General features: G+C 39.5%; 2 protein-coding genes across 5 annotated transcripts in view; both read left to right on the forward strand.

The window, feature by feature from the left end:
- POLR2K (RNA polymerase II, I and III subunit K) overlaps window positions 1-5,297 on the forward strand; it is a 39,820-nt gene extending 34,523 nt beyond the window's left edge. Inside the window, exons 1-5 of one of the 3 annotated variants that reach the window (XM_030863002.3) lie at window positions 1,577-1,679; window positions 1,875-3,274; window positions 3,941-4,009; window positions 4,346-4,438; window positions 5,098-5,297. In XM_030863002.3, coding sequence (XP_030718862.1) covers window positions 3,949-4,009; window positions 4,346-4,438; window positions 5,098-5,120 — 177 coding nt within the window. In that variant the 5' untranslated portion in view covers window positions 1,577-1,679; window positions 1,875-3,274; window positions 3,941-3,948 and the 3' untranslated portion in view covers window positions 5,121-5,297. Of the gene's footprint in view, window positions 1-1,568; window positions 1,680-1,874; window positions 3,275-3,940; window positions 4,010-4,345; window positions 4,439-5,097 lie in introns of those variants that run through there. The other 2 variants (XR_011376879.1, XM_070044037.1) reach the window with 2 other exon arrangements.
- Window positions 5,298-5,438: 141 nt separating this feature from the next.
- Window positions 5,439-21,860, forward strand: part of SPAG1 (sperm associated antigen 1) — a 102,675-nt gene continuing 86,253 nt past the window's right edge. The window contains exons 1-3 of one of the 2 annotated variants that reach the window (XM_060287659.2): window positions 5,439-9,413; window positions 10,052-10,193; window positions 11,933-12,092. In XM_060287659.2, the coding sequence (XP_060143642.1) occupies window positions 10,054-10,193; window positions 11,933-12,092 (300 nt within the window). In that variant the 5' untranslated portion in view covers window positions 5,439-9,413; window positions 10,052-10,053. Of the gene's footprint in view, window positions 10,194-11,932; window positions 12,093-21,860 lie in introns of both variants that reach the window. The other variant, XM_060287660.2, reaches the window with a different exon arrangement.

The raw sequence follows: 21,860 nt of genomic DNA on the forward strand, positions 1-21,860 counted from the left end.
TTTTCGTTGCAGTGCGCAGGCTTCTCATTGCGGTGGCTTCTCTTGTTGCAGAGCACAGGCTCTAGACACGCGGGCTCAGTAGTTGTGGCTCGTGGGCTCTAGAGCGCAGACTCAGTAGTTTTGGCGCACAGGCTTAGCTGCTCCACAACATGTGGGATCTTCCCGGACCAGGGCTCGAACCCCTGTCCCCCACTGGCAGGCGGATTCTTAACCGCTGCACCCCCAGGGAAGTCCCAGGCAATGTAGGACATTTTAGAAGGACCACTCTGGTGGCAGAATGGAAGACAGAAGGAAGAGAGGTGAGGGTGGCTTAGGAAACTACTGCATTACTCTGGAAGATAATGGGGGTGGAGAAGAACCTACACCTGATTCAGTTGGCTGAATGAACTGCATGCAGCAGGGGGTGAGGAGCGAAGAGTACAGGTTTGGGAGAAAAGATGAATTTAGTGCTAGGTTGTTACGTTTGTGGTACCTGTAGGACTTAAGGCAAGGAATTGGTGAATTACACATTCTTCAAGATGGCACCTCCCTGAAACCTCCCTCACACGTTCAGATAGAATGAGTAGTGTCCTTTCTAGGTCCTCAAACCAGTCTCTATTACAATCAAGCCTCTATTTTGCCACTCCCTGCCCAGCACTTGCAAGCCTCCTCTCCTGAATTTTCTCCATATAATTTATCACCTTATAAAATACTGTATTATTTACTTACTTTGTGTAAGGTCTGCTCCCCACTCCACTGTAAACAGGGCAGGGGATTTTGCCTATGGTTAAATAAAAGCCACACGACCCCAAAACACGATTAAACATTGCCCTTTTCTCTTTCTCTAGTAATTTTTCTTTAGATATTTTGTTACAACTGAAGAGTAAAAGAATGTATCATAACTCCCTTCTATTCACTCGAAGAATAATTTTACACCCCTCCCCACCCCAAAAATGGCAAAAAGACACCTAGTTACATGTAGCTTGCCCTAGCTTTACTCATATACCGCAAATTTAAGCCACTGAGCTATATTTTCCTATTCTTTACACATCACAGTCTTTGGCCTTTTCCCTTCCCTTTCTGGATTGGGTGTAATCTCATTACTGACCTCAGAATTCTAAAACCCATATGTTTTCCACAGAGCTAACGCTTCTTTTGGAGACCATCCAGGAAAACATACTGAAAGGGTTTTCCATCACCATGATAGTCAAGCTATGCAGGTATACTTAAATGAGTATGATCAAGAAAAAGGAAAACAGATACTCAGGGGGAAAATAGTAACTTGCATCTCCATAACCATATTATTGCAATGTAAGTATTTAAAAACACTAGTATCCAAGTTGGCAAAACAAATGCCCTCATTAAGAGAGAGCAATGCGATGATGTCCGGCACGTAGCAAATGCTCAAGAAAAGTTAGCTGTCACCATTGATAACAGCGTCCACAGACCATGCTCCAAAATGATCCTAAAATTACTGGTTCCTGCTGATAGGAAAGAGAATGTTGCATTGGGAACTAGCCTCGACATGAACTCTTGTTGAAATTCTGGATCTCCTTGCTATAACTTGTCTTTACCCTGACCCTCTGTAGGGTTCCAGGACCCATTTGTATTCTACATGTGTTGATTCATTCTGATCTCCACAAACTGTGTTATGTACCAGCATCATCTTGATAACCTCAAGCTGCATAGTCAGAACCCAGGTCAGTTTGCAATGATTAAAGTTACACTTTCTGGATCACTCCATAATCTTTCTCTTATCATGACAATGGTTTTACCTAGTATTTCTTGAGTGAAGCTAATTTTGACTGTTCTATTGGATTACCTCTGCCCTTTGGCTAAGAGGAGGGGTATTTCGTAAGAGAGCTGATGATTAAAATATTTATGTTCTATCTTAGCCTATCTGTGGAGAAAGAAGCAGGACAGTCCACTGTGTTTCCTGGAAATTTAAAAATCGGCAGCTAGGAAGACTGAGAAAATCGAGTTAAATCTCTCAGGCTGGTCTGTGGAGGTGCAACCAGTTGGAATTCCTTCTGGAAGTGAAAGGTGAGGCTCAAGGTTCCCAAGTTGCTGGATGGAAGACCGAAAAGCGGTATAGCCTGCTTAATAAAAACCAAAGTAGTGCATGTTGGGCAGAAAGAAACCTGCTTCTCAGATTAACTAAAATAGTTATTAACAACTGGTTAGTTTCTAAATTTTAATAACTTCATTTTCTTCTCTCTCGTGATATAAGTAAAATACCTGCTGTGAAAGAAGCAAACAAATGCAAATGTTGTGAACCCAACTGTTACTAGTCTCACTAAAATTTTGATCTTTGAAAGAACACGCCTCCACTGGACAAGTCGTTTTGTTCTTCTGGGGAGGAATTAATACATGGGATGAAAGGAGGGTCAATGGACAGCTACCACTACCTAAATCCCTTAGCTTTAAGTGGGAGTAATTGGCATAGCTGCCCGCAAGCCCACCTGTGCTTTAAAACGAGTAAAAGGAGGGGATTACAGGGATGACGGGAGCCTAGGAGAGAAAGGGGCGAAAAGCAAAAACGAAATGATTCTAAGGAAGGATAGGGGCGGCTGCTCCACTGCCCCGGCACAGGTATCAAACGACTGGAAATGCATAATCTGAAAAGTGCTTTTCTACGTGGAAATCAGCGGTGGAGCCGATTCTTCTACGTTCCTCGGAGTAACGGTCAGCCTAGGATTCCACGAGCACTTCACTTGGGTTTCTCTTCTAACCCTCTGCCCTTCTGGAAAAGTGTTACTTTCTACCGACTTCATATGTCAGAGAAACAAACCTCCTTCGACTTGAGGAGCTTCTAAAACGCTTTACTTCCCTGAAAAGTGAAAACAGGTGAGACCGAAACAAGCACTTTTGTCCGGAGTCTGAAATACAGAAAAAGCAGCAGCTGGGCTTCCCTGGTGGCGCAGTGGTTGAGAGTCCGCCTGCCGATGCAGGGGACCCGGGTTCGTGCCCCGGTCCGGGAAGATCCCACATGCTGCGGAGCGGCTGTGCCCGTGAGCCATGGCCGCTGAGCCTGCGCGTCCGTAGCCTGTGCTCCGCAACGGGAGAGGCCACAGCAGAGAGAGGCCCGCGTACCGCAAAAAAAACACAAAAAAACAAACTAAAAAAAACAAACCAGCTTCACCACCTGTACTCAATTCGGCTTTCTCTGCCACACCTGGGGCGGAAGGGGCGGGGACTCCGCTTGCGTCATAAGCCAGCGCCGGAAGTTGGCTGCCATACAGCGGCGAGGCGGAATCTGTTCGGAGAAGCAGGGAAGTTTCTCCGTGTTGCGTGGGTAGGTAATTGGCGGATTGGGGGGGTGGGTATTTGGGGCAAAACTGGAAAGACGCTAGGGGCTAAACAGGTCTGGTGTGGGGTTAGAGTCGGGAGAGACTGGGGATAGAGTCGATGCTGTTAGGCCTTTGCCTCTTTAGCTGTTAGGTTGTTTGCCTCTTTAGCTGTTGGCGTTTTAGCTGTTGGGAGTTATTTCTTTGTTCTTCCCTTATCTTCGGTTCGCATGTTCTCCTGTTGAGGGATACAGTTTTTTGGCAATCTCTTGCTAAAGTTTGGAACTTGTGTTAAATGAAGACGCGAGCTTTGCAGTCAGATCTAAATCTCTGACTCTTAACAGATGAATAATCCTGCCCAAATTAACTTCTTTAAACCCCAGTTCCTTCATCTGTAAAATAAGAGTAATACCTCCTAGAATTGTAAAGATTATAATGAAATAGCATGCATAATTGAAATGACATATGTAAAGTGTTTATTACTGTGTCCAGTTTGGGGGTAAATGCACAATACGTTGTTTTTTTTGTTTCGTTCCTTAGACCCACCTATAGGATTTGAAAAAAGCACAGATTAGGAATTGGGACCTTTTTAGCTTTCTCCGAGAAACATGAGGCCTGGTTAGATTTGTGAGGACGCCATTTGAGATATTAAATATTTGAGTCTGTGATTTCAGGGACAACAATGGACACCCAGAAGGACGTTCAACCCCCAAAGCAGCAGCCAATGATATATATCTGTGGAGGTAAGAGTAACGCAAAAGTAAGAGTATTTCACCTCAGTTTTAAAAAAATTATTGCATTTATCTTTGGCTTAAATGAGTCATCTTTAAAGTTAGAAAGCAGAACAACTTTAACAATCTTTAAAAAAATCCTCTTATTAAGATTTCATTTTCTTTCCTAGGAAAAATGCATTGTCTGCCACTCTTTTTCTTTCTCCCTTAATATGTTGGTAATGGCAACATACCCTTGAGACTGAGTATACTATATTTTAGTGCTTTGGGTGAAAAGTATGCTTAAGATAATTTGCTCGTCTGTAATATTTCTCTTTTAGGCATTGAATAAACGTGTTTTGTTTCTAGAATGTCACACAGAAAATGAAATAAAATCAAGGGATCCAATCCGTTGCAGAGAATGTGGATACAGAATAATGTACAAGAAAAGGACTAAAAGATGTATCCTTCTAACTAAGCTTTATGACTATGAGATAAGAGGAAGTGAAAAATAATGCATGGTTTGATAGTCAAAGACTAATTTCTGGTAAAAATGGTAACAACTTGGATTACTTACCAAAAAAACAAAAGGCATGATTAGCACTTTCATGGACCAGTACTCCAACGTATAGACATACACTAAATAATCTAAATACTAGTTGATTTTGGCTTTCATAAGTGTATTTTTTCAGGGATTCTGTATATAAGTACTCATTCTTGAGCTTCAGTTTATGGGCAAACTAAATGATACAAGGAGAAATACAGATATTGAGTTTGTATGCTACCTAATGGAATAAGTGAGGCTTACAAATTAGCTGAAAGACTGAGAGTAAATTGTTATGTAATAACTACCAGTGTTTTTTAGATCACTAAATTATCACTTTTAACACTGCTTTAGTGTTTCTTGGTGCATTGGTCTCGTATCATGGGGGGGGCTAATAATTAAAATAGTTTATTTTTTTAGTTCATTTCTAATTATCATAGTAAATAGTGAACTTCATTCTTTTGTGCATTTTAGATTAAATAACTAGCTTATTGCAAAGAGAAAGTGACTTGGAAGTATTAAATTTTTAATATAATTTTGATGTACTTATTTTGTCCTTAACTCAGTTTTTGTATAGTGGTGGTTTTTGATGCTCGATGAAAGATGAAATACAGAGGAATGTCTTCATTTGGATTTGGATTTGCTATTAATGTTGTCATATAGCTTTTGATTAGTGTACTTTATGAATACAACTATATACACATGATTTCATTTTAAAAACCATATTGTATTTAGGTATCTATTAATAGCTTATATAAAGATATTTTTGTTCAGTTACATGGTTTGTAATTTAATTTTATCGTATATGTAATCTGACACACAATGAAGGTTAAAAGTGATTCCCCAAACTACACTTTAATCAAAACCTAGAATCATCTGGGGCCCTTGTTAAAAATGAAGTTTGCTAGGGCCTTTTAAAGGTCTGATTAAGTAAGTTCCTAGGAATCCACTGTTTTACATCACCAATTGTTTGTAAACTCTCCAGCCTCATTTTGTATAGAGTATACCAACGCACTTACTATCAGTGTGCATACCTCATTTTGAGTTATAATTTATTTGTTAACTTGGCATAGGCCTTTCTGTATTTGTATATAATGCTTGACTGTTTTTTAAATCTTTGGCAAGGGAAAAGAAACTTTAATGATTGCTTTCTCTAAGGCAAAATCAACCCCAAGTAAAGTGGATGAAGCAGACTATTAAGGCAGGTGCAGTTTCCCAGGTGTAATCATTCATTAAGGTAAAAAACTCTGCTTTCAGGATATAGAAAAAATAGGAGTTGGTTTACACTAAATTGGATGAATGTTTAAAGCTTTTGCCTTGATAGGGATATGGATGCTCAGATACTCCATCTGTTCCAGGATTCGATTAGATATATTTCAACTTTGTTAATAGTTTTGTGTGTCTCGCACATTGAAAGTATTAACTGTGCAACTGTGCCGTTTAAAAAAGAAAACAAAACATTGTTTCTACTACCATCCTCAAATATTAAGTTCTGTAACTTTATTATGTGCTATACAAAGTACTACCATACTCAAGATTTTTCTTTTTAACATCTTTATTGGGGTATAATTGCTTTACAATGGTGTGTTAGTTTCTGCTTTATAACAAAGTGAATCAGTTATACATATACATATGTTCCCATATGTCTTCCCTCTTGCGTTTCCCTCCCTCCCACCCCATACTCAAGATTTTTAAAGAGTGCTTCCTTGGTCCAGGTTTTCCTGGACTGTGGCTTTCATAATTTTGTAATTCTGCATGTTCCTTTTGTTTTGCGCTATGCGGGCCTCTCACTGTTGTGGCCTCTCCCGTTGCGGAGCGCAGCCTCACTGGCCATGGCTCACGGGCGCAGCCGCTCCGCGGCACGTGGGATCTTCCCAGGCCAGGGCACGAACCCATGTCCCCTGCATCGACAGGCAGACTCTCAACCACTGCGCCACCAGGGAAGCCCTGCCATGTTCCTTCTTGAGCTGGTCCTTTTTGTACAAGAGTCCCAATAAATATCTCTTTATGACAGCCTCCTGAACCACAACTCATTGGGTAATGTTGCTCTTAACTATTCTAATTTCATCATAGGTCCTTTTTGTATCAGTAGTTTAATTGAATACTATTATTTGGTTAACTAGACAGTGGTTTAATGGGAAAAGTATTAACCACTGGAACTCAAGACCATCGTTTCAGTTACCTCTTCGTGTCCCCATCATCTATAAAATGGATGTAATTTTACCTCTTGCCTACCTGGACAGTTTTAGGAAAAGGTAAAATAGATACAAAATTGCTTTTAAAAGATCCTTTTGAATAGTACTCTATAAATATAAAAATCAGTAAATCTGAGCTTGAAGCTAATACATAACTTGTCCCCTACTAAACTGCTTACCAATGGCTGTAGACACGCAGGTCCATCAAAAATATCAATACACGGAAATTGGTTCAAATCCAGCGCTGCTACTCAATTACTGGCCAGTTTATTTCTTTTGACTTCAGCTTGTCAAAGTCGAGGAATTAATGATAGTTCAGTGCTTTTAGACTCTGAAGCTATCTTCAGAGATTGAAGTTAATGACATTCAAAACCAGTAGATGAAATCATAAATGACCAATTTTAAGAAGATTAAAATATCACATAAAGTGAGAAAGTGTAAACTGAGAACACGTAAAAACAAGTTGCCTCCTTACGTGTACAAATACATGCACATCCATCCACCCTCCACCCTCCACCCTCTGCCCAAACTTAAAAGATTACTGGATCTGTTCTGTGGGAACGGACAATATAGGGACGGGATGGTGGGAAGCCAGTTAGGGGCCACCTGTAACAGTTCAGGCTAAGAGTAATGGTGGCTGGGCCAGGGTAGGCGTAGAGGGAGTGAGAAGTAGCTGGTTGTGAGATATGTTTTGAAGTTGAATAGGACTTGTGAATTGGTTAGTACTTAAGAGCACAGTAAACAGTATGGACTTTGGCAAAAGGCTTTGGGTCCGTATTCCCAGAGTGTCCCTTGTTCTATGTCAGTGACTACCAAGATTCACTTTCCTTATTTGTAAAATGGGCATGAAATAATAGCACCTATGTCAAAGGTTTGCTGCAAGATAAAATTAAATACTCCATAAAAACTCTTAATCTAATAACTGTTAACACCATTACAGAAAGTATTAGCATTTTCTGCACAGGTGCTTGTATCAGTCTTAGGATTAGTCTCAGTTACTGGTCTTGCTGTTTTCCGTACTCTTTAGCTTGCTCATTGTAGAGTCCTAACCGCTGGACCACTAGGGAATTCCCAGCTTGCTGATTGTAAAATAGAAATTGCACAGCACTGTCTTGCTGAAAATTCTTAGTAGCTTCCCATTTTGATAAAACGAAAACTATTGGGAATAGTATATTTGGGAATAGTATATTTGGTAATAGTATAGACTCCTTTCCTGCCTCTGTCACCACTTCAACCCACCTCTCAATCTTGGTTTTAAGGAGATGTTTGCAGTTCCTTAAGCAGATAACGGACCTTTTTGCCTGTGCTCCTGCCTTTCTCTCTGCCTGAAATGACCTGTCTTGTGTTCTTCCCCAGTGTCAGAATGTCATCTAGTTGTCTGTATTATTGTGGGGAAGTCCAAAACTATTCTTCCTAATGTTTTGTATGTGACCTGTTTTCGCTCTAGAAACTTAGAATTTTCTTCGCCAGTGTCCTGAAATTTTGCAGTTTGTGCCTTGGTATGGGTCTGTTTTCCTTCCCTGTTTTGGTCACTTGGTGGGTGCTTTCAGTCTGGAAACTCAAGCTCTTCAATTCTGGAAATTTTTCTTAAATTGATAACTTCCTACCCTCAGTATTCTCTCTAGATCTTTTAAATCTAATATTAGACCTAACTTTTTCATCTTTTTCGATTTCCTTTTTTTTCTTTATCTGCTCTGTGAAAGATTTCTTCAACTTTACTTTCTAATCCATCTATTAATTATTGGACGCAATATCTTTATGAAGATGATAGTGGTAATTTTCATTTGCCTGCATAGTCTATTTCCTTTGAGTTAGTTTTTATCCTGCTTGTTTATCCAGCATAATTGTATATGTACATAATTGTAACCAGAAAAAAACCAAAGTGTGCGTGAAAAGAAAATTACAGGGCACGTGGAATTGCAACTCTTATTTCTCGGCTAACGTTCTTCTGTTCGAGTGAAGCTGGGTCTGCAAGGCCAATCAGCCGGATGGCAAACCGGAGACTAGCCTGTCATCACGCAGAGGCTCTAATCCCCGCCCCCGGCGGTCCGCCGCAAGCCCTCGGGTGCCACAGTGGGGTGAGTGGGGCGGGGCGACACGCCCCTCCTTGGTTACGAGCCGCGCGACTGGTGGTGTGTGGCTGCGGCTTCCGCAAGGCTTGGGGTCTGAACCAGGTGAGTATCTGCAGGCCAGGAGTAAACTACGTCTCTCCATCGCAATCCCTTCCTCTGGGAGCCGGGGTGGAAGACGGACCCGGAGGAGCAAATGCACTATCGGACTGCAGTTGGAGGGATGTCCTTGTCGGCCGGGGCAACAGCCTGGGGGCCTTCTGTTTCTCGGGGCTGACGGTGGCGGATGTTGGGGCAGAGCGGCAACGCGGAGGTGGTGGTGCGGCGGGGAGGTTCCCGGGCTCTGGCGGCGGCCACCGGTCCTTGTGAACAAAGCAGAGGAATGGGGAGAAGTTTCGTAGAGTCCTAAAGTGCCCCTTGACCGTTGCGGGTTGGCTGTAGAACTCCCGGATCTCAGGCAGTCCCTGACCCGCGCTGTACATAGAAACCGTTGCTACTGCTGGAGGATGCCGTTTCCTTCCGGTCTCTGGCTGCAGGTGGCGCCCAGCCCTGTGGATGCTGGAAAGAACGTGCCTAGGTGGAAGAAAACCATTTTTCGTGTTACTAGCCCATTGCAGTTTGTGCTGGAGGTATTACTGATATACTGATTAGGAAATATGGGAAATGGATGTGGGTTAGGACGGTGGAGAAGAAATTAACGCCAATTAGGACCAAAGTTTTTTCTAATCAGAGGCAAAGAAATTGCAAACAGATGTGGAAGAGTTCTAAATAGAGCAAACAAAGTATTGTATGACTTGTTTTTTGGAGTTTGAGAGTTAACGTTTAGTGGTCTTGAGAATCTCTCCTACCCACCCCCCCCCAAGTGGTAGTTTTCAAAAAGGATTCTCAGAAACGTTGAAACAGTGTTCAGAATAAAATTCGCTTGATTAGGTAAGAGGTGTCTTTATCATTTCAAATGTTTTTCACCATATTTTATTCAAATCATAAAATCTCAGGGGCTTCAGGATTCCATTGGCAGGCAGATTCTTCACCACCACGGCACCAGGGAAGTCGGTATATAGTAATTTAGCCCGATGAATGTTAACTGTTCTTATCAGGGAGAGAGAATTTACAATGAGTAGCTTCCTCCTTAGAAGAAATACTCCATCTCCTTTTCTATAGAAATGAAAAATAAATATTACAGAAGCACCTAGATGGTTCCTACTATCCAAATTGAGTATTAATGTATATATTAGATTCATAACTATTTTCCTACACTATATTTCAGCCATGACTGCCAAAGATTATCCATCATTGTGGGGCTTTGGAACAACAAAAACATTTAAAATACCTGTTGAACATTTGGATTTCAAGTATATTGAAAAATGTTCAGATGTTAAACACTTGGAAAAAATTCTTTGTGTGCTCAGGTAAGCGTTTAAAAATCATATGTTTCAGTTTGCCAATTTTAATTATATTGTTGACTTCTAAAATTCAAAGCTACATTAGAAATTTTGGAGCAGATTTTCCAATATTGAAATTGTTGTTTTTGTCCATGTTGGGTTCCAAAATAGTGGTTTCAATCCTGTGGTTAGTTTGGCGGGTTCTGGCTAGATCTACTTCCAGCACAAGACTTAGGCTAATTAGTATCCAAGAGGGCATTTTTCTTGCTTCCTGGCACTTTCTAGGAACCGGTAAAGCAGCCGTTAGGAAGCACCTGCGTATGCTGATAAAGTGCTTTGGCACTCTCCCACTTCACACTATCTGCCAGCAAAGGTGGGTGACTCACTGGGAGCCGTCGCATGGGGGATGGGGTGGGGGGGACCCCGGAAGTCAGGGAATCAAGGCCTTTTCTGGGTAAGAGCCCTGTGGCTGTGATTGTCAAACTTTAATATTTGCCAAACATGGTGGTTAGAAAATGAAAATTTGAGGGCCCCACTCCTAGAGATTCTGCTTCAGGAAATCATGAGTGGAGCCCAGGAACGTGTTTTTAACGAGCACACTGGCTGATCATGCAGGTGGTCAAGGGAACTCTACAAGAAACACTGCCCTGTGGCCTACCAACCTGTGCCACCTGTTTGGGGTTTTTTGAGGGATTTTCATTTGGAAGATCGCCTCATTACTGCAGAAGCACTTGTGAGCACAAACTGCCCATTTCCGGGACATCAGTAGTAGTCCTTTTGCTCGGCAGTGGTTCTCTCTTTTCTTTCCTCTGATGCCCTTCCTTACTGCTGTGTCCTTTCCTTTTTCTTTCTTTTTTTCCTTTTTCTTTCTTATCACCTTTAGCCTCCTGTCCTTCCTAAGCATCCCTGCTTGTCCCCAGCCAGTGTTGATGTAATAGCCTCATCATATCATTGTTTTCCCTCTCGCTTTTCTCAACATATAAGAACGTTTTCATTTTTATTTGATTAAAGACTAAAAGAAAATGGGAAGTTTATGGGATGAAAGAGTTTGAAAGACGTTTTATGAATAGCCTAATTAAATTGTATTGACTTGGGATTATTTTTTTAATTTACTTTGAAAATGGGATTTATTTTTATTTTTCTAAAAATTTAGAAGTAAACAGATTCACAAGAAATGGGGAAAAGATTGATTTTCCTTAAAAAAAAAAAGCAGAAGAGAACGCATGTCTCTGTATAACTAAGGAAGGAATTCTGTTCCTTGAGTGGTTGAATTTAGAGGTGTGTTGTTCTAAACTGTTCTTCTGCCATTTTCTTCCTATCCCTTTGGGGGGAAAAAGAAAATGAGCTAGAACAGTAACTCCTCATTGGAAAGTAAGTCCAAAGTCTCACTCTTTGCCTGTCTCTAATAATGAATCTCCATTTATAAGTTTAAAATTACCTTATATGCAAAATGAACATATGTGTGCTAAAGAGGAGAGAAAATGTTCCCTATTCAACTTTTAAAGTGTGTGATGGAAATTGATGTCTTCTTTGGAGCTCCTTTTTCCCCCTTCATCGCAGTACTCCATAGATTAGCATGTGAAAGTGGAGGTTGCTCTAATTGAGGACGGTGAGGGGAAGGCAGCAGCTCAGCCTTCATCCTCGTTCAGGGCAGACTGTGAGATCTCTGTGGAACCCCTGGGCTCTATGGAACCCAGCTTGCAAATCACTGGTCTATATGATCTCTAAATGAAGTGGTAACTCTAAAATTCTGAATTTTTTAAAAGGTCTGGTGAGGAAGGATATTATCCTGAACTTACTGAATTTTGTGAAAAGCGCCTTTCAGGCTTGGCTCCTGGAAGTAGAGCTTTGAGGAGAGAGAAACCTGCAGCGACAGCAGCCAATTTCACAGCAGAAGAATGGGAAAAAATTGACGGTGATATAAAGGTATAGAGTAACATCACTTTTTGTGACATTGTCGTGGATATATATCTACTTTACTTATCTGAAATCCTAGGCTTCCTTTTTTTGTCAGTAAAGGGCTTTTAGTAGTAATTACTGGTGGTACTGGTTGCTTCTTACACCGAGGAGAATATTGTGAATGTGTGTGTGTGTGCGTGTGTGCGTGCGTGTATGTATGTCTGTGGATTTGTTGGTGGAGGGTGGGGAGGGCATGCTCATGTATTTTATTTATTTTATTTTTTTAACATAAATTTATTTATTTATTTGTTTTTGGCTGAGTTGGATCTTTGTTGCTGTGCGCAGGCTTTCTCTAGTTGCAGTGAGCTGGGGCTACTCTTCGTTGTGGTGTGCGACCTTCTCATTGCAGTGGCTTCTCTTGTTGCGGTGCGGGGACTCTAGGCGTGCAGGCTTCAGTATTTGTGGCACATGGGCTCAGTAGTTGTGGCTCGCGGGCTCTAGAGCGCAGGCTCGGTAGTTGTGGCGCGTAGGCTTAGTTGCTTTGCGGCATGTGGGATCTTCCCGGACCAGGAATTGAGCCTGTGTCTCCTGCATTGGCAGGCAGATCTTTAACCACTGCACCACCAGGGAAGCCCTGCACATGTATTTTAAATGACTGAATAATATCCCATCCTATGAAAGGAACATAATTCAGTCAGCATCTATAAATAGTGTTATGTTTGTTCATAATTTTTTTGTACCATCCTGGTTGTTTCCTCGGGATAAATTATTAGAATTCAAATTACTTGATCAAAGGCTCTAAATATTTTTAAGGCTGTTGAAACACATTTCTGTGTTCTCAGGAAGTTGTACCTTTGTACTCTCCCACCAGCAGTGTGTAAGAATGCTTACTTCAGGTACTCTTCACTGGAAACTGTAATCATTCTTTACATTTTAAAGTCAATTAAACAGTTAAAAAATGATAGTACGTAGTGTATTGTTTGTTTACTAGTATCGTTAAATTTTTAAAAATCTGTCACTTGAATTTCATATTTTGTTAATGACCTGTTTGTGTCTTTACTGATTTCTTTTAATCAGCTTTATTGTTATTATTCACATTCAATAAAAATTAGCTATTTTATAAAACAAACAAATGTATGCAACAAAGCAGAAACAGACTCACAGACATAGAGAACAAAATAGTGGTTACCAGTGGGGAGAGGGAGGAAGGAGGGGCAGGATAGGGGTAAGGGATTAAGAGATACAAACTACTGTATATAAAATAAATAAGCAACAAGGGTGTACAGCACAGGGAAACAGAGCAATTCTTTTGTAATAACTTTAAATGGAGTATAATCTATAAAAATATTTAATCACTATGTTGTATACCTGAAACTAACATAATACTGTATATTAACTATACTTCAATTTTTTAAAAATTAGCGATTTTATGGTAATTTCACTGAGTTTTGACAAACTGCATTTGCTGTGGAATATTTCCATTATCCCTAAAAGTTTTGTTTTGCCCCTTTGCAGTCAGTGCTGACTCCATACCCTGGCTCCGGGCAACTGCTGAACTGCTTCCTATCATTATAGATTTGCCTTTTCTAGACATTCATATAAATATAATTATATAGTATATCTTCTTTCATGTCTGGGTTCTTTCACTTAGCATGATGCTTTTGAGATTCATCTATGTTGTTGCATGTGTCCACAGTTCATTCCTTTTAATTGCTGAGTAGTAGTGAATTGTATGGATATCTCACAGTTTAACCATTTACCCATTGATGAACAAATGCCAAAATGTTTTCCAAAGTGGCAATCAATCCTGCCAATAATGGATAAAAGTTCCAGTTGCTCTATATTTTGGTCCATACTTAGTATTGTCAGTTTTGTTAATTTTAGCTATTCTATTAGGTATATAGTGGTATCTCATTGTGGTTTTCATTTGCGTTTCTCTAATAACTAATGATGTTGAATGGCTTTTCATGTCCTTATTTGTCATCCATATATCTTCTTTTGTAGAGTGTCTTTAAATCCTTTGCCCATTAAAAGAAATAGATTTTTTGTGTTCTTATTGAGTTGTAAAATACACGTCTTTCATGTATTTTACACACAAAGATACATCTTTGCAAATATTTTCTGATATTGTGTGGCTTGCCTTTTCATTTTTTTAACAGTACCTTCGAAAGAGCAAAAGTTTTTACTTTTGATGAAACCGATTTTTCTTTTTATAGTTTGTGCTTTTGTGTCCTATTAAGAAACCTTTGTCTAATTCAAGATCCCTAAATTTTCTCCTATGATTCTTCTAGAAAGTTTATAGTTTTAGCTCTTAAATATATGTCTAAGATCTGTTTCATTTTTTAGACACACACACAAATATATACATACATACACATACATATATTTGTACATACTAATATGGATATCCAAAAGTTCACGTGTCATTTAATGAAAGATTATCCTCTCCTCATTGAAATTCTTGGTACCATTATCAAAAATCAACTGACCATGTATGTTTAAGTCTATTTCTGAACTCTTTCTATTCTGTTCATCAATCTAAATGTGTGTCTTTCACCAGTACTCCATTGTCTTGATTACAGTAAGTCTATTTTTTAATTTTAATTTTATCAACATATTGGAGTATAGTTGATTTACAGTGTTGTGTTAGTTTCAGGTGTACAGCAAAGCGATTCAGTTATACATTTTTATATATATTCTTTTTCAGATTCTTTCCCATATATGCACTAAGTCTTGAAATCAGATAGTGCGAGTCCTCCAACTCTGTTCTTCATTTTCAGAGCTGTTTTGGGTGTTCCAGGTCCTTTGCTCGCGAATTTCTCTCTCTTTTTTTTTTTTTAACCTCTTTATTGGGGTAAAATTGCTTTACAGTGGTGTGTTAGTTTCTCCTTTATTACAAAGTGAATCAGTTATACGTATACATATGTTCCCATATCTCTTCCCTCTTGCGTCTCCCTCCCTCCCACACTCCCTATCCCACCCATCCAGGTGGTCACAAAGCACCGAGCTGATCTCCCTGTGCTATGCAGCTGCTTCCCACTAGCTATCTATTTTACGTTTGGTAGTGTATATATGTCCATGCCTCTCTCTCGCTTTGTCACAGCTCACCCTTCCCCCTCCCCATATCCTCAAGTCCGTTCTCTAGTAGGTCTGTGTCTTTATTCCTGTCTTACCCCTCGGTTCTTCATGACATTTTTTTTTTCTTAAATTCCATATATATGTGTTAGCGAACGGTATTTGTCTTTCTCTTTCTGACTTACTTCACTCTGTATGACAGACTCTAGGTCTATCCACCTCATTACAAATAGCTCAGTTTCATTTCTCTTTATGGCTGAGTAATATTCCATTGTATATATGTGCCACATCTCCTTTATCCATTCATCCAAAGATGGGCACTTAGGTTGTTTCCATCTCTGGGCTATTGTAAATAGAGCTGCAATGAGCATTTTGGTACATGACTCTTTTTGGATTATGGTTTTCTCAGGGTATATGCCCAGTAGTGGGATTGCTGGGTCATATGTTAGTTCTATTTGTAGTTTTTTAAGGAACCTCCATACTATTCTCCATAGTGGCTGTACCAATTCACATTCCCACCAGCAGAGCAAGAGTGTTCCCATTTCTCCACACCCTCTCCAGCATTTATTGTTTCTAGATTTTTTGATGATGGCCATTCTGACTGGTGTGAGATGATATCTCATTGTAGTTTTGATTTGCATTTCTCTAATGATTAATGATGTTGAGCATTCTTTCATGTGTTTGTTGGCAGTCTGTATATATTCTTTGGAGAAATGTCTATTTAGGTCTTCTGCCCATTTTTGGATTGGGTTGTTTGTTTTTTTGTTATTGAGCTGCATGAGATGCTTGTAAATTTTGGAGATTAATCCTTTGTCATTTGCTTCATTAGCAAATATTTTCTCCCATTCTGAGGGTTGTCTTTTGGTCTTGTTTAGGGTTTCCTTTGCTGTGCAAAAGCTTTGAAGTTTCATTAGGTCCCATTTGTTTATTTTTGCTTTTATTTCCATTTCTCTAGGAGGTGGGTCAAAAAGGATCTTGCTGTGATTTATGTCATAGAGTGTTCTGCCTATATCTTCCTCTAAGAGTTTGATAGTTTCTGGTCATATATTAAGGTCTTTAATCCATTTTGAGCTTATTTTTGTGTATGGTGTTAGGGAGTGATCTAATCTCATACTTTTACATTTACTTGTCCAGTTTTCGCAGCACCACTTATTGAAGAGGCTGTCCTTTCTCCACTGTACATTCCTGCCTCCTTTATCAAAAATAAGGTGACCATATGTGCGTGGGTTTATCTCTGAGCTTTCTATCCTGTTCCATTGATCTATCTTTCTGCTTTTGTGCCAGTACCATACTGTCTTGACTACTGTAGCTTCGTAGTATAGTCTGAAGTCAGGGAGCCTGATTCCTCCAGCTTCATTTTTTTGTTCTCAAGTTTGCTTTGGCTATTTGGGATCTTTTGTGTTTCCATACAAATTGTGAAAAATTTTTTTCTAGTTCTGTGAAAAATGCCAGTGGTAATTTGATAGGGATTGCATTGAATCTGTAGATTGCATTGGGTAGTAGAGTCATTTTCACAATGTTGATTCTTCCAATCCAAGAACATGGTATATCTCTCCATCTATTTGTATCATCTTTAATTTCTTTCATCAGTGTCTTATAATTTTCTGCATACAGGTCTTTTGTCTCCTTGGGTAGGTTTATTCCTAGGTATTTTATTCTTTTTGTTGCAGTGGTAAATGGGAGTGTTTTCTTGATTTCACTTTCAGATTTTTCATCATTAGTGTATAGAAATGCCAGAGATTTCTGTGCATTAATTTTATATCCTGCAACTTTACCAAATTCATTGATTAACTCTAGTAGTTTTTTGGTAGCATCTTTAGGATTCTTTATGTATAGTATCATGTCATCTGCAAACAGTGACAGCTTTACTTCTTCTTTTCCAATTTGGATTCCTTTTATTTCCTTTTCTTCTCTGATTGCTGTGGCTAAAACTTCCCAAACTATGTTGAATAAGAGTGGTGAGAGTGGGCAACCTTGTCTTGTTCCTGATCTTAGTGGAAATGCTTTCAGTTTTTCACCATTGAGGACGATGTTGGCTGTGGGTTTGTCATATATGGCCTTTATCATATTGAGGAAAGTTCCCTTTATGCCTACTTCTGCAGGGTTTTTATTATAAATGGGTGTTGAATTTTGTCAAAAGCTTTCTCTGCATCTATTGAGATAATCATGGTTTTTCTCCTTCAATGTGTTAATATGGTTTATCACATTGATTGATTTGTGTATATTGAAGAATCCTTGCATTCCTGGAGTAAAACCCACTTGATCATGGTGTATGATCCTTTTAATGTGCTGTTGGATTCTGTTTGCTAGTATTTTGTTGACGATTTTTGAATCTATGTTCATCAGTGATATTGGCCTGTAGTTTTCTTTCTTTGTGACATCCTTGTCTGGTTTTGGTATCAAAGTGATGGTGGCTTCGTAGAATGAATTTGGGAGTGTTCCTCCCTCTGCTATATTTTGGAAGAGTTTGAGAAGGATAGGTGTTAGCTCTTCTCTAAATGTTTGATAGAATTCACCTGTGAAGCCATCTGGTCCTGGGCTTTTGTTTGTTGGAAGATTTTCAATCACAGTTTCAATTACAGTGCTTGTGATTGGTCTGTTCATATTTTCTATTTCTTCCTGATTCAGTCTTGGCAGGTTGTGCATTTCTAAGAATTTTTCCATTTCTTCCAGGTTGTCCATTTTATTGGCATAGAGTTGCTTGTAGTAATCTCTCATGTGATCCTTTGTATTTCTCATGATCCTTTGTATTTCTGCAGTGTCAGCTGTTACTTCTCCTTTTTCATTTCTAATTCTATTGATTTGAATCTTTTCCCTTTTTTCTTTGATGACTCTGGCTAATGGTTTATTAATTTTGTTTATCTTCTCAAAGAACCAGCTTTTAGTTTTAGTGATCTTTGCAATCGTTTCCTTCATTTCTTTTTCATTTATTTCTGATCTGATTTTTATGATTTCTTTCCTTCTGCTAACTTTGGGGTTTTTTTGTTCTTCTTTCTCTAATTGCTTTAGGTGCAAGGTTAGGTTGTTTATTCGAGATGTTTCCTGTTTCTTAAGGTGGGCTTGTATTGCTATAAACTTCCCTCTTAGAACTGCTTTTGCTGCTTCCCGTAGGTTTTGGGTCGTTGTGTCTCCATTGTCATTTGTTTCTACGTATTTTTTTTTTTTTCCCCCCGATACGTGGGCCTCTCACGGTTGTGGCCTCTCCCGTTGCGGAGCACAGGCTCCGGACGCGCAGGCTCAGCGGCCATGGCTCACGGGCCCAGCCGCTCCGAGGCACGTGGGATCTTCCCGGACCGGTGCGCAAACCCGCGTCCCCTGCATTGGCAGGCGGACTCTCGACCACTGTGCCACCAGGGAAGCCCTCTAGGTATTTTTGATTTCCTCTTTGATTTCTTCAGTGATCACTTCGTTATTAAGTAGTGTATTGTTTAGCCTCCATGTGTTTGTATTTTTTACAGATCTTTTCCTGTAATTGATATCTAGTCTCATAGTGTTGTGGTTGCAAAAGATACTTGATACCATATTAATTTTCTTAAAATAACCAAGGCTTGATTTGTGACCCAAGATATGATCTATCCTGGAGAATGTTCCATGAGCACTTGAGAAAAATGTGTATTCTGTTGTTTTTGGTTGGAGTGTCCTATAAATATCAATAAAGTCCATCTTGTTTAATGTATCATTTAAAGCTTGTGTTTCCTTATTTATTTTCATTTTGGATGATCTGTTCATTGGTGAAAGTGGGGTGTTAAAGTCCCCTTCTATGAATGTGTTACTGTTGATTTCCTCTTTTATGGCTGTTAGTATTTGCCTTATGTATTGAGGTGCTCCTATATGTTGGGTGCATAAATATTTACAATTGTTATATCTTCTTCTTGGATCGATCCCTTGATCATTATGTAGTGTCCTTCTTTGTCCCTTGTAATAGTCTTTATTTTAAAGTCTATTTTGTCTGATATGAGAATTGCTACTCCAGCTTTCTTTTGGTTTCCATTTGCATGGAATATCTTTTCCCATCCCCTTACTTTCAGTCTGTATGTGTCTCTAGGTCTGAAGTGGATCTCTTGTAGACAGCATATATATGGGTCTTGTTTTTGTATCCATTCAGCCAATCTGTGTCTTTTGGTGGGAGCATTTAGTCCATTTACATTTAAGGTAATTATCGATATGTATGTTCCTATTCCCATTTTCTAAATTGTTTTGGGTTCGTTATTGTAATTCTTTTCCTTCTGTTGTGTTTCTTGCCTAGAGAAGTTCCTTTAGCATTTGTTGTAAAGCTGGTTTGGTGGTGCTGAACTCTCTCAACTTTTGCTTGTCTGTAAAGGTTTTAATTTCTCCATCAAATCTGAATGAGATCCTTGCTGGGTAGAGTAATCTTGGTTGCAGGTTTTTCTCCTTCATCACTTTAAATGTGTCCTGTCACTCCCTTCTGGCTTGCAGAGTTTCTGCTGAAAGATCAGCTGTTAACCTTATGGGGATTCCCTTGTGTGTTATTTGTTGTTTTTCCCTTGCTGCTTTTAATATGCTTTCTTTGTTTTTAATTTTTGACAGTTTGATTAATATGTGTCTTGGAGTATTTCTCCTTGGATTTATCCTGTATGGGACTCTCTGTGCTTCCTGGACTTGATTAACTATTTCCTTTCCCCTATTAGGGAAGTTTTCAACTATAATCTCTTCAAATATTTTTCTCAGTCCCTTTCTTTTTCTCTTCTTCTTCTGGAACCCCTATAATTCGAATGTTGGTGCGTTTAATGTTGTCCCAGAGGTCTCTGAGACTGTCCTCAGTTCTTTTTATTCTGGTTTCTTTATTCTGCTTTGCAGTAGTTATTTCCACTATTTTATCTTCCAGGTCACTTATCCTATCTTCTGTCTCAGTTTTTCTGCTATTGATCCCATCTAGAGTATTTTTCATTTCATTTATTGTGTTGTTCATTGTTGTTTGTTTCATCTTTAGTTCTTCTAGGTCCTTGTTAAGTGTTTCTTGCATTTTGTCTATTCTGTTTCCAAGATTTTGGATCATCTTTACTATCATTATTCTGAATTCTTTTTCAGGTAGACTGCCTATTTCCTTTTATTTGTTAGGTCTGGTGGGTTTTTATCTTGTTCCTTCATTTGTGGTGAGTTTTTCTGTCTTCTCATTTTGCTTATCTTACTGTGTTTGGGGTCTCCTTTTTGCAGGCTGCAGGTTCGTAGTTCCCGTTGTTTTTGGTGTCTGTCACCAGTGGCTAAGGTTGGTTCAGTGGGTTGTGTAGGCTTCCTGGTGGAGGGGACTAGTGCCTGTGTTCTGGTGGATGAGGCTGGATCTTGTCTTTCTGGTGGGTAGGTCCACGTCTGGTGGTGTGTTTTGGGGTGTCTGTGGGCTTATTATGATTTTAGACAGCCTCTCTGCTAATGGGTGGGGTTGTGTTCCTCTTTTGCTAGTTGTTTGGCGTAGGGTGTCCAGCACTGTAGCTTGCTGGTCGTTGAGTGAAGTTGGGTCCTGGCGTTGAGATGAGGATCTCTGGGAGATTTTCGCCGTTTGATATTATGTGGAGCTGGGAGGTCTCTTGTTGACCAGTGTCCTGAAGTTGGCTCTCCCAGCTCAGAGGCACAGCACTGACTCCTGGCTGCAGCACCAAGAGCCTTTCCTCCACACGGCTTTCGCGCCACCGTAGTCTCGAAGCTCCTGCCACTGCTCCTCAGGCCGGGTTCCTGTGGGAGCTGCTTGCCAATTTCTACAAAATAGCTTGCTTGTATTTGAGTTGGTATTGTGTTGAATTTGTGGATCAATTTTGGAGGAATTGATATCTTAACAATATTGAGATTTCTGATCCATGAACATATATTTTTTCTGTTCACATAGGTCTTTAATGAAGCAGGGTCTCATAGTTTTCAGTGTATACTTCTTATTTTTAATGAAATTTATTTCTAAGTATCTAATATATTTTATGCTACTGTAAAAGTTAATGTTTTAATTTAAATTTTTTTTGCTCATTCTTAGTCACTTCAGTTATGAAATTTTATTGGTTTATATAAAATTTATTATCTTAACCATTTTTTTTTTTTGCGGTACGCGGGCCTCTCCCTGTTGTGACTCTCCCGTTGCGGAGTACAGGCTCTGGATGCGCAGGCTCAGCGGCCATGTCTCACAGGCCTAGCCGCTCCACGGCATGTGGGATGTTCCCGGACCGGGGCACGAACCTGTGTCCCATGCATCGGCAGGCGGACTCTCAACCACTGCGCCACCAGGGAAGCCCCTATCTTAACCATTTTTAAGTGTACAGTTCATTAGTGTTAAGTATATTCATATTGTTGTGCAACCAATCTCAAAACCTTTTTCATCTTCCAAAACTGAAGTTCTCTACCCATTAAATAACAACTCTCCAATCCCACCCCCACCACCAGCCCCTGGCAACCACCATTCTACTTTCTGTTTTATTTCGTTTTTGATCCGTTTACATTCTTTTTTTATTTTTTTATTGCAGTATAGTTGATTTACAATGTTGTGTCAGCATCAGGTGTACAGCACAGTGATTCAGTTATACATACATATATATCTATCTTTTTTCTGATTCTTTTCCCTTATAGGTTATTACAAAATATTGAGTATAGTTCCCTGTGCTACACAGTAGGTCCTTGTTGATTATTTTATATATAGTAGTGTATATATATTAATCCCAAACTCCTAATTTATCCCTCCCCCCCCTTCCCTTTTGATAACCGTAAGTTTGTTTTCTATGTCTG

This window comes from Globicephala melas, chromosome 17, assembly GCF_963455315.2.
Source record: "Globicephala melas chromosome 17, mGloMel1.2, whole genome shotgun sequence".
Taxonomy (NCBI): domain Eukaryota; kingdom Metazoa; phylum Chordata; class Mammalia; order Artiodactyla; family Delphinidae; genus Globicephala; species Globicephala melas.